Source organism: Neolamprologus brichardi, chromosome 1 (genome assembly GCF_056152115.1).
Source record: "Neolamprologus brichardi isolate AB-2024 chromosome 1, ASM5615211v1, whole genome shotgun sequence".
NCBI lineage: Eukaryota > Metazoa > Chordata > Actinopteri > Cichliformes > Cichlidae > Neolamprologus > Neolamprologus brichardi.
The window spans coordinates 43,472,711-43,486,169 of NC_142104.1; the positions used below are offsets into that span (position 1 = coordinate 43,472,711).

The following is a 13,459-nucleotide window of genomic DNA, read 5'->3' on the forward strand; positions in this document are numbered from 1 at the left end:
GGTATAATCATACACAGAGGATGTCAGACCCTCAGGCTGCCCTCTTGCTTGGCTCACCCACAGTTTTTACTGTTTCTCTGTTTGGTCAGAGGCATTCATACCAGAGGCCTGTTCAAAGTCATTTGTAGAGCTCTAGCAGTCCTCACAATTTTCTCCAGCTAAACAAAAACAAAACTGAGGTAATAGTCTTTGGAGCCAAAGAAAAACGATTACAGGTCACCAGAGAACTTCAATCTATACACCTAAAAACCACAAACCAGGCGAGAAATTTGGGTGTAGTGATGGACGCAGACCTAAACTTAGAAAAACACATTAAGACAATAACAAAATCAGCTTACTATCACCTCAAGAATATTTCAAGGATACAAGATCTGATGTCTCAACAGGACCTGGAAAAACTAGTCCATGCATTCATCTTTAGCAGGCTTGATTACTGTAACAGCATCTTTACAGGTCTACCTAAAAATCAGTCAGACAACTACAGCTCATTCAGAACTCTGCTGCTCGAGTCCTCACTAAGACCAAAAAAGTGGACCACATCAGTCCAGCTCTGAGGTCTTTACACTGGCTGCCTGTCTGTCAGAGGATAGACTTTAAAGTTCTGATGCTGGTCTATAAAGCTCTGAATGGTTTAGGACCAAAATACATCAGTGACCTCCTGACCCAGTATGAACCTTCCAGATCCCTCAGGTCATCTGGATCCGGTCTTTTATCAGCTCCCAGAGTCAGAACCAGACACGGAGAAGCTGCATTCAGCTTTTATGCTCCTTATATCTGGAACAAACTCCCAGAAAGCCTCAGATCAGCTGAAACACTCAGTTTATTTAAATCCAGGTTGAAGACTCAGCTGTTCTCAGCTGCATTTGAATAAAACACCAAATCCACACTGTTTTACTTTTAAGCTTAAATTTCAAAACTTACATTTTAACTACTGATTTTATCTACTGTTCTGATTTTATCTGTTTTGATTTTATATACTGTTTTGTTTGTTAGTTAATTAGTTAGTTAGTTAGTTTGCTTGTTTTAATCAATTTTAAATCATGCTTTTTATTTGTTTTTGTTTCTAATGTCTCTGTAAAACACTTTGAATCACCTTGCTGTTGAATTGTGCTGTACAAATAAACTTGCCTTGTCTCATCCTGTTTCTTCTTGCACAATGGAGCAGATACCTTTATTGATGATGGCTTAACAACCATCTACAGACCTGTCTGGTTCTCCAAGAGTACGCCTGTCTCCTGGAAGCTCCTCCGTGCTCCTGAGACTGTGCTGACACCTTACAGTAATGCAAAACTCCAGTTAGCTTCAAGGCCTGTGATACACAGATTTTTTAAACCACTTACAGGCCATGGAACAGGATGTCCTGCTACGAACACAGCAGCAAACACCTGGTTACTGTTCAAGCATTTAGATTCTGACGGGCAACCAATCAGAAGAATGTTGCCTTAAAGGGGAGGAGTTAAAACAACGTTATTTTCTTTCCAAGAATAAAAATAATGAGCAATTAACTAAGAAGTTACAGCAATTCACAGACATAGATTGATTATAACTATATATTTGTTATTATATTATATAGTAGTAATAGAACAAATGAATCAGAATTTTGAACATATGTCAAATTAAGAACCATTTCAGAAATGATTGATCAGCAGAAAGCTGGTATATGTTTGAGTATTCACATCTCTCTGTTACTGTCCCTTTAAGCAGTCAGTGTAGACTGTGACTGGCCAGCTGAGTGAGTGAGTTTCAGCCTGTACTGCTGTAGTGTTGAGCCAGAGCACCAGACAGCTCTAGCACAGGTGCTCAAGTAGAGCTCTCACCCTGATACACACACAAACACAGATTATTCACACACAATCGTGCACATCCTCTGAGTAGAGTCAGCATGAGTACAGTGTCTGAGTCTCTAGATGGGAGCAGCAGGTCTCTGTCTGCAGCCAGGAGACACAAGAGTATCAGGAAAACCTCCAGGAGGATTTATTCTGCCTACCAGGACCACCAGGAGGGGTGAGTCTACTCGCTGCTCTTTCTTCACTCTTACTACTATCAGCACTTGTGGAACTCCTCGCCGCTCGGATCTCTCTGTCTGTCTGTTTATAGCTGCTCTTTCAGAGCTTCAATTTCCCCGTTAGTTACAAAATTTATCATTTTTAAATGAAGTCAATAAGATTTTTATGTGTGCTGTGTTGCTACATTCCTCTACAAGTACATTTGTTTTGCTTGGCTCATTAAATAATATTATTAAAGAGTCTGACTCCTGGAAACACAAAGAGGTACAGAGAGCATGCAGATGAGTTTTTGTTTGATGTTTGAAATGTACTGCATGAATGATATATGGAAAAAATACCATCATTTGACGTCCCTTATTGATTGTAATGCATATTTGCATAATAGCTTTGTGACAGTGAATATTGTTTGTGTATAGAAATGCTTGCATCGAGCTGTTCTTCTGTAATGGGGATATATTCAGTCATGACTTTTGCATTCCATATTTCAGCTGAAATAATTTATGTTACTCATTTATTACCATAAGTGTGAACACAGAACAATTAGATTCACTCCTTTTAGAGATACAGCAAACAGCTGACTTCTTCAATGCTTTCTTATTAAAAGTGAACTACAAATTTACTACAACAATTAACAACATAGCAAATGCATTTGTAATAATGGGCTATCTAATGGTAGAAAACCACTGGAGATACACTATTTGTTTGCTGTAAGTTCTGCATCTGACAATCATATTGGTCATAGTTTTTGTCAGATAGTTTTCTGCATATGAAATCTCTCCTTGGTGGAAAATCAATACACTGCTTCTGCATTCACCATCGACAAGGGTGTTTTTTTGTTTAGGAAAAAAATTCAATAAAATAAAAATTAATAATTAGAAATAACAGCAACTGAACAATTTACTTGCAACCTACTTCACAGTTTCAGTTTAATTCAACTAGGGTTGGGCGATATGGCCTAAAATTCATATCGCGATATAATTTGAAGCATGTGCGGTAACGATATATATCGCGATATATTATTTTCTTCTGTATAAGGTATTTTCCACACTATAAGGCACACTTAAAATCCTTTAATTTTCTCAAAAATTGACAGTGTGCCTTATGTATGAATTCTGGTTGTGCTTACTGACCTCGAACCGATTTTGGCTGCAGAAATCTGTTAAAAAATGTTTTAGTACAACTTTGTTAAGCTGCACTGCTTGATGGATTGTCAGAGTGTTACGGCTGCCGTAGTGAGGAGCTTCACGGAGTGATCTGGGTCCAAAACTCCATCAGATTCAGCTCCCAAAGTCAAACGAACACTGAGAGTTAAAAACGGTCTAAATTCTTTCATCTTTAATAAAATCATCAGCGTTGCTGACTAATTAAACTAATTCAAACGTACAGCTCTGCTGTCACTTCCAACATAAATGAAGACAGAAAACTAAACAGCAGTGGCGTTTGTAGGGTTACTGAAGTTGGGCTAGCTGGTATATAATGTTGTGCTACGTGATCGCTAGCGACACAGCTATGTTAGCATAGCATAAACACAGTGAAGCTGAAGGAGGAACGCTAACTTTTCTTCCACTCGATAAAAGTTAACGTGAGGGATTCTGGTGGTCAGGGACAAATGCAATCGCATAGCAGGATGCTATACACGGGCCAAACTTCAGTCAGGAGAACAACTGAGATTATTCATCCACAATACGAGGTTAGTTATTAATATACTGCAACAACATGGGAGCAGAACAGCTGCAGAGAATTCAACATTAATGAATCAATGTTACGGAAGTGGAGGAAGCGCAGTTTTTGGCTTTCCCCATATTTCAAAAGTGCTTCATCTCTTTGCTATGACTGTCGCCCGTTATAATTTGCATATGATAATGGTTTTAGCCGCTGCGATACTTTCGAACAAAACAGGCACAGCTTGATGACATCATCAACATGCGCTATCGCGATAGAGCGGTATAGTCAAAATCTCTATCGTTGGCCAAATTTATATCGTTTATATCGTTTCTATCGCCCACCCCTAAATTCAATAATCACATTAAAATAAGTTTAGATATCTCAACATACAGAAAATAAACATAAATACAAGAATACCAGTGACAACCAAGACTTAGAGCTGCTAAATCTCATTCCCGGTGCTCCTAACTTGGCTGCGTACGGCTCAAAGGAACCAAACATATGAAATGCCATGAGGCTGCTGCCTCATCAAGCTTTAATAAATGGAATATGGTTTCTCACAAAGGACAGGCAGAAACAAAAAGAGATGGGAGCAAAAATTTATTCCAAGATCTTATTTCAAAATATGAAATCAGCAATTTCTTGAATATCAGCAGTCCATCATAGAGGAAAGATTGTAACCCAATCAACTGAACTTAGAAATACCTGCATGTGCAAAAGAATGATTCATAATTGAAAAACAGGATTGTGATCCGTCCATCGCTCAGATCAAAATTTCAGTTCTCATGCACATCCATTAGTGGGTTGGTGTGTCTTCGTGCATGTCATTATGTGTATTTGTCTCTGTCCGTGGCATGGCTGCTGACCCGGTCCCCTGGGGGTTGTGTCTGGGGTGGCTCGGGCCTCTTCTGTGTGGGCTGGAGAGGGGGGTGTTTACCTGGTGGTTCTTGGTTTCTTTGGGCCCTAAATGACCATTTGTGATTGTTCGGGGTTCATTAGTTCTTATTGAATTGGCAGCTTGTATATATTGCATATTTTGAAAACCACCATCCATGCTGAAAAGTACAGTTGTGGCTGGAAAATTTGAGTGTGACACAAGTATTGGGTTTTATAAAATTTGCTGCTTCACATCTGCAATTCACCCTGACATGCTGCCAATCAACTTCCTGTCCGATAGCAACCCATTCTTGAGAAATGAATGCGTGGAGTTTGTCAGAATTAGTGGGTTTTTCTCTGTCTGCTTGCTTCTTGAGGATTGACCACAAGTTCTCAGTGGTCTGGGGAGTTTCCTAAACGACTTAGCTATAACTTTTGTTCAGCAGCTAGAATTATTTTTGAAACAAGAACGGGACAACATTCCTCTCCCAAAAGTCCAGCAAGTGGTCTCATAAGTTCCCAGGTGTTTAGGGAACGTCGTTAAAAAAATGCAAATACTACACAACTGTAGATGTATCCCTGTCACAACTTTCCTTTATATGTAACATTTGCTCCGTTTAAAAATGTTCTCAGTTTATGACATTTTCAAATTATTTGCTTATATTCACATTTTACACAGCCTCCCAACAATGTTTGTAACTGCGGTTGTATAAAGTGAGCCTGACTGGAAATATAGATTAATATGACACATCAAATGAAAAATATTATCTCAAAGTAGAGACATTGCAGCCATGTTTTTTTTCACACTGAAACCACTTAGATCCGTTCTTTGTAACAGAGTAACACAGAACCATATTTCCCTTTGCCCGTGTGTCCTATTCTGTAGCTCCTCAGATGAAGAAGACAAAGTAGATGAGAGGGTGGACAGCAATGATCCAGAGGAGATGTTCCAGAACATTCAGTACCAGAAGGAGATCATCGCCAATATTCGGACTAGGCCCTGGCCAATGAGGCGCAAACTCAAAGTCCTAAAGTAACCATCTTTTTGATTGGGATCTCTGTGTAGACTGTCACTCTGTTGCTTTTCTTATTCTCTGTGTATATGGTGTATATACCATATATATAGGTTCCTAGATATATGCTCATACTGCAGACATATCAATAATTAAATATTCTTTTATCTGTCACTAACATACATACATATGTATGGTTTGAAGAGGACTGCATTACATTTAAAAGTGTTTCTGATATTACATACAAGAGTGGCATGCTTTTACAGGATGGCGAACAGAGATGGCCACCTTGCATTATCATACGCACACAAACAACACCACTTATTTCAGAAAAATTCAGCCAAAATTCAGAAGCAGTGTGCGAAAAACTAAGGCTACGTCCACACGTACCCGGGTATTTTTGAAAACGCAAATTTTTCTATGCGTTTGCACCTTTCGTCCACATGTAAACGGCGTTTTTGGTCACTGAAAACGGAGATTTTTGAAAACTCTGTTTTTGCATTTACGTGTGGACGAGAAAAACGCAGAAAACGCAGCGTCAAAGGTGTGCGCCTTTTTTGACGTCACACTGTGCGCCACGTTATTGTTTCGGTGAAATGAATTTCTACAATACTGTTACTGTTACTTGTTCTCTCTGCAGTGTTTAAATGCTTACATATACACACACAGCTACTGTCCCTCCACACATACGACTCGGTTCTGCTTCTATGCCCCATCCTTGTTTACTTTTTCCCACCGAGGCTTCTAGACTTCTGATTGGCCAACATTTCTGCACAGTTAGGAATATAGCGCCACCTGTTGCTTTGGCATGTCCCTAGCAGCGTTTTCCTTCATTTCTGCCTTTACGTGTGGACGGGATTATTTTTAAAACGAAAACGGAAAATCTCTGTTTTCAAAAATACCCGTGTACGTGTGGACGTAGCCTAAGTGCACCTTTACAGCTTCCATAGGATAACCAGCACTGTTTAGTAAGATAAATTGGATCAGATTAAAACACAACATTTATGCTGCCTATCTGCACACTACATGGACATCTTCACATTTCTGGCTGAAGAATTGTAAAATATTATTTCTTCTGCAGTTAAATTGATATTTGCTATATTGCAAAAATTATTTCTTATTAGCAGAGAACGACCAGCTGTGGAGGAATTTTTCAAACCATTTCTTAACAAAAAGAAGCAATAAAACATCATTAAAACACCTCGCCACAAATAAAACTGTATTATTGGAAAACTGTGCATAAAATATAAAAACCTCAAATGCACCTTTCTATATGGAGATTTCTGTTATAAGCTGAGAGGAGGATAGATCCACACAGCCTTATTTACTTTGAAAATAAATGATGTGCTGAGGTTTTGCAGGCGGTCCTTAGGCGCACACTCACAGTCTCTTAGTGTTTACTGGTTCCAGACACAGGGAGAGCTCTGCACAGAAACAATGATTATTCCAGGGTAAGATGAACAGGCAGACAGAACGAATTGAGGCCAAGCACGTCACCTGGCTGATCCAACAATCTAGAGGTAGAGCAGGTCATCTACTGATCGGAAGCTTGGTGGTTGGATCCCTGGCTGATCCAGTCTCCGTTCCAAATATCCTTGGGCTAACTCCAAGCTCTCTCTGATGCATTGGAGTATGAATGTGTGTAATTGGTAGATAAAAAGCCCTGAATCCTAGAAGAAAACGCTTGTATGAATAGGTGAATGAGGCATATATAAAAATGCTTGAGTGCTGTGGGAGAGTGGAAAAGTGCTACATAAGAATAATTTCATTTAACTCTGGGTACTCTAGCTTTGCAGTATAATTGTTTTTAAATTTTAAATTGGCCATTAACGTTTGGTAGATGAAGTGCTTGAAGTGTATAAAATCAGTCAATATCAATGGATGTATAATTCAAATCTGATTTCATCTTGATGCATTCTCAATCATCCAGGTAAGTAAATCTCCAAAAGTTGATTCTGTTCATCTGGACGCAGCGTTTGTGGGAGAAATGTTTCATCACTCATCCAGGTGACGTCTTCAGTCTCAGCTGACTGCAGGTTTCCCCGATCTTATAAACAGGACATTTGCACGAAACGTTTCTCCCACTGAAAATGCTACGTCCAGATGAACAGAACCAACTTTTGGAGATCAAATCTGATTTGTTGTATAGCACTGTTTATTTGGTTAGTAGGACTAGAAAAGCACTACACTTTATTGTCAAAAATATTCACTCATCTATCTTCACATGCATATGAACTTGAGTGACATCCTATTCTTAAGCCATAGGGTTTAATATGGTGTTGCCTTTAAAGCTATAACAACTTGAACTCTTCTGAGAAGGCTTTCCACAAGGTTCAGGAGTGTGTTTGTGTGAATTCGGACCATTCTTTCAGAAGCATATTAGTGAGGTGAGACACAAGTGTTGGACCACAGGGCTTGGCTCACAGCAGGGTCCAGTCTCTGGACCTTACTTTGTGCACTGGTGTGCAGTCATTTTGGAACTGGAGGGGCCATCCCCAAGCTTTTCCCACAAAGTTGAGAGCATGAAATTGTCCAAAATGTCTTGGTATGCTAAAGCATTAAGAGTTACTTTCTGAAAAACAAGCTCACATCGTAATTCCTGCTCAACCAAACTTTACTCTTGGCATAATGCAGTCAAACAAGTACTGTTCTCCTTGCAAATGCCAAGTCCAAACTGATGGAGATGGAGAAGCATGACTGCAGGTTTCAACCTTATAAACAGGACATTTGCATAATGACTGAAACCAGCCCACTGAAGGAACAATGGGCTGGGAGGTCAGTTCCTTAATCATAATTATGCAAATTCTCATGACCATTGATCAACAACAATGGATTGGAACACTTAAAGTCACTTTGATGTGTCAGTGAATACTTTTGGCAATATAGTGCATATTAAAGCAAGCAAATCATACAAAAGCCTTCTAAAGTCAAATATAAGGGCATCTGTTGCAAAGCTAGGGACAATGATCCCAAGCACAGCAGCAAATCTACTACAGAACTGTCAAAGTTTCAGAGGACTCAGATGCAGCTGAGAAAGGTTCTCCAGGGCTTAATGAACCATTTCAAGAATGACTCCAGCAAAAATGTTTACTACAATTCTTTCACGAGTCAGGATATCACTTTTTCCACAGGGCCAGCTTTGCAATGTCAAAGCCTCTAGAACAGTTTGCAACTGAGAGTGTGTGAGAGACTGGGCCAGACAGGTAAGCACTCAAACACAGCAGCTAGGTTTTGACACAGAGTAGGGCAACAATGTGGTGATGGAGAGGAAAGTACTGCCAGTGACAGGAAACAGATAAGCCTGTTTTAACACGCACACAGTGTGATATGTCATGCAGTTACATGGCACGTTACACTGTAAGTTTAGAATGTGGTAAATACCAGATTATTTTTTATTATTTCCTTGTACATAAAACCTTGGAATTAAAGGAAGGTGGGAGGGTTTTCACATCACTGTACACGAAGAGCATATATGAGGGACACATTTAATTTTACCTTCACCAATTATATCTTTTTGCATAAGGAAATATAATTTTTTTGATAGTATCAACAAATAGTATAGACTGACTGAGTCCAAGGAGACTACTAACAGAGACCGAGCTGAGCCACAGAGAGACGGAGGGAGTAGATAGAGAGCTCCAGAGATGTGCTGAGTGTGTGCCATGAATAACAGGTTTTATATGGGCAGTTTGCTATTACCGCAGAGGTTTTATTACCATCATCAGGGGTGGGATGCTAGTGTGCAGTTTTAAACCCCCTTTAATCTCAGGGTGAGTGTAATTATTTCCACTGCAAGAACAATTTATTTCACACCACAAATTTGTGATTTTTACCCACATTATTCTGCAGATTTGGACTCTCAGCCCTGTAAATGAACATTTATTATTATTTATCAGCATTTATTGTAAAGCCGAAGTTTCTTTTTTGAGCCTTGAAAGTCTGTAAATTATTATACAATTCACACACTCAGCACTCAGTGGCTTCCTGGTTGTTTCTTGTGCCAGAACAAAAACAGGTTTGATCACTTGAATCAGAGAAATAATATTTATATACTGAAAATCTTTGATGTAAAGATGTTGGGGCTACTTCAATAACATTTAATTAAGATTCAATTTAATTTTGAGTTGTGCTCACTTGATTATTGATTACTTGATTGCACTTGATTATGTGTACTGCGTAAGTATTCACAAAATTTTAATTTGTAAAAATGCAAGTAACTGAATGGAAAGATCTTTTTCTGTTTAAATAAATAAATGTACTTGGTGGACGTTATCTGTGTGATTCCCAGGCAGGCCAGAGAGACTGTTCTGCGATATGAGGGCCGACTAACCAGAACCAGAGGTTACCAGACCGCAGGAGCTGATGTACGTCCACCAGCCTTTTTTGTTTTGCACTAACAATCTAATCCTGCTGGACTGGAGATTGGAGAAACAGATTGCTTAATGTATTTATAGTGCATTATAGATCTTGTCCACAACAGGATAAAGTGCTATTTCAGGGCAGTTTTATTTCTCTGCACTGCAGTGGCCTGATGATTACAGCCAACACAGTAAATTGTGTTGGATTTCTTATATAAAGGCTGCTGAGTTTTGATCTTTCGAGGCTCTTCTCCTCTGTGGGCTGAACACACATGTGTATAGCTCTTTATTCGTATTAGCAAAAAGATTAAGTCAGACAGTGAGAACGACAGTTGTGCTGCAATAATCCATGGAGCAGCACAAGTGAATTTATAGCCCATGTTACGGCGCAGTTAATTCAATGTTTGGGCTGCTTCCCACCCATTAGAATAAATTGACTTTCACTGAGCAGTCTGATGATCCGGTGTCAGTTCTACAGTTTGGCTCACGGTTAATTGAAAATCAGAATCAATGGCCCAGCTGACCTTCTCTTGATTAACAATTAACAGCTTAGTTGTGTTTCTTATCTTTCAGCACTAAAAACGATACAGCCACACTGTCTCAGGTGTCTGCTACTTTATTATATGCTGGAAATTGAAAATTAGACAGTTCATCAACACACAATAAATAAAAAATGTAATTGCTGTTATAATTTTAGACTTTACTGAGAGCTTTTCATCACAGAAACAATGGTAGAAGTAGTTTTTTGGTAAACCTCTGTCAGTGTTTCTCAGCCTGATTCTCTCCTGCAGCTGCTGAAGAAACTTTCCCGTTTGCTTTACAACATTGTGGTGCTGTTCATTCCTTGGGAAGTCAGGATCAAGAAAATTGAAAGTGAGTTATCTGTTTTCTTTGTTCATAAAAACGTGTTTCCTACATCTGCTGGCTAAAAAGAAAAAAACAAAGGGGGGGGGGGGGGGGATAGGAAATCACTCATGATGTTCAACAGGACAGAAAATTGGAAATTTGCTAGAAATAACTTTGAAAATAGCATCTTTTCATCAAGGAAAGTCATTGCTTTCCACATCGGCTTTGCTGTGATATATTCAAACATTAGATGGCCTTATTAAATTATACTTTTCAACTGGATTCAGCAACAAAGAAATATTTGTGATTTTAGCTCAGAATCAACACATTACCATCAGCATATGGACTTTGAAGAGACGTTGTTGTGAACTGGGGCCATTCAAGAGACAATAACACACTGATTTAAATGCATATCGAGAACAACGGCTCAACAGATCCAAGGATACTGCTGGTTACGTGTTTAAGCTATTCAAATTTGTGGTTCAGCAGAACACAATCCAACAGATTATTAAAGTGATCAAATTGGTGCGGAGCTTCAAAGAGAGCATTTTGGTGACAGCACTAAAGGAACAAATGCTATTTGGCACATGCACTGTTAGGATAAATTGAAGCCTTATGGATGCATTGATGAGCTCAGTCATTTTATTGTATGGATGAAGGCATCGACATAAATAACAACCCAAAGGGTTGTTGGTGACTGTTATAGTCGTGTTATGGTGTATTAGGCCACCACACTATGCTGCCCAGTACAACTGCCTAATTTGACACATTTTTCTCAAAAAGAAATTTTTATTTCTTTGTCATTAATGTACCAAATAGTGTTTGCTTCCAGGCACCATGAATGTGAAAGTTTATTCAGTGAGCTGTGTTTATTATATGTTAGATTAAGCTTACATTACTGCATTACTGTCAGTGGTGTACACCTACAGCAGTGTTTGTGTGTGAACTATGTGCAACATATTAGTCTTATTTTGATGTTTCCTCTGACTTGCTGAGGTCACTTTGGGTCAGGCGTGGCCTCCTACTTTATCTTCCTCCGCTGGTTGTTTGGGATCAACATTGTTCTCACCATCATGACTGGAGCCTTCATTGTCCTACCAGAGGTCAGAAAATCTCTCATACCATATGTGGATGGATGGATGGACTAGAAAGTTCTAGTTTCTTTAGAATGGTAATCCAGCTGCAAAACTACACAGCCACTTGACAACCTTGCTTTTATACAGGAATATAATCCTAATACAACCAGTAGCAGCAGCTAAGTTAAGTCCCCTGTTGGACCCTAACCCTAACCCTTGCACTCATTGGCGCCAACTAATTCAGACTCATTGCAAGATTTAAATTTTGCACTGAACACAAATTTGTTAAGTTTCACCTACAATCTGTGTATAAATAATAATGCAGTCAAATCATTCAACTCATTCATATCCTATATTCAAATCATACACATTGGAAACTAATCTGTAGAATCACATGTCTGGGTGTGCAGCATATGACTCATAGAGATACCTATGATAGCAACTTTCTATTCATAAATGCATGTTAACTTCTATTTCTCATACGGTGCTGTGAAAATGTTGAGTTTAACTGGCAATGAGTCGCATCCTGGTGGAATTTGCTCCACTCTTCTTTACAGATATCAGTTACATTTAAGTCCAGAGTTTGACGAGTCTGCACCAAAACCACCAAAAAAGATCCATGTTTGATAAAGCATATAGTTCTGCTGGATCGACTGTCACCTGTCAGATGATCTGGGGTCTTTGACCCTGCACTTATTATTATACCCTCTGCATATCCTTCTTTATTCTTGTTTGGATTTTCATATTCTAGCCTTAATTTCCTGTTTTTTTGTTCTTTGGGGTTTTTTTTGTTGTTGTTTTTTTTTGGGAGGGGGGGTGTCCATGATATTTTCAGGTTGTATTTTGTTTTCATAGTTGGATGTTTTCTGCCCATCTGTGTTCTCCATATCAAGTTTGCATTCTTGTGTCCTGTGTTTAGTTACGTCCTGTTTTAATTTGTTACCGTGCTAATGTTGTGTGCATTGTCTTTAGTTTTGCTTGCCCTTCTCTCGTTAGCTAGATTCGATCTTTTATCCACCTGTGTCTTGTCTTCCCCAGCTTCCTCCCCTCTCCCTAATTACCTTGAGTCTATTTAAGTCTCAGGTATTTGTTGTACTGAACTGTTTGACAATATTTTCTTGCAGGACTCTTTCAGCACATCTCCTGCCCTTTTCTTTTAAATGTTAAATGTTAAATATCTTAAATAATAAAACCTACACAAATGGTCAATGATGAGTTTTGCATTTAATTTTTACCCCAGTAAATATATTGTTGATTTGTCCTTCAGATTATAGAATATTTGCAAGGCAAGGCACGGACAGTAATAGTGGGATAGCGGTGCACCTGGATATATATCTCACACTGACATGCAGACACAAGCAATTTTCTCAGACATAACTTACAGTGTCATTCCCACTGCATATCTTGATCCTCCATTTTTCTTCTTTCTCACTTCATGGTTTGTTGGAATTACCATTCTGCTGTTCCTATTTGCACGTCTCACCTTTATCTCACCTTGCTTAGTGAATAATATTATTCGCTATCAAACATTATAGGTTCTCATTTTCATGTTTCTGTATTGTTCTGGGAATTGAGTGGGTGGCCGTAGCTCAGGTAGCAGAGCAGACCACTTACTAATC

General features: G+C 38.9%; 1 protein-coding gene across 2 annotated transcripts in view; it reads left to right on the plus strand.

Moving 5' to 3' along the window:
- The first annotated feature begins 1,882 nt into the window (after positions 1 to 1,882).
- The window catches only part of tmc3 (transmembrane channel like 3), a 51,069-nt gene continuing 39,492 nt past the window's right edge, over positions 1,883 to 13,459 (plus strand). For both annotated transcript variants that reach the window (XM_087842846.1, XM_087842857.1), the window contains exons 1-5: positions 1,883 to 2,004; positions 5,434 to 5,580; positions 9,849 to 9,924; positions 10,710 to 10,791; positions 11,761 to 11,867. In XM_087842846.1, coding sequence (XP_087698972.1) covers positions 1,883 to 2,004; positions 5,434 to 5,580; positions 9,849 to 9,924; positions 10,710 to 10,791; positions 11,761 to 11,867 — 534 coding nt within the window. The remainder of the gene's footprint in view (positions 2,005 to 5,433; positions 5,581 to 9,848; positions 9,925 to 10,709; positions 10,792 to 11,760; positions 11,868 to 13,459) is intronic.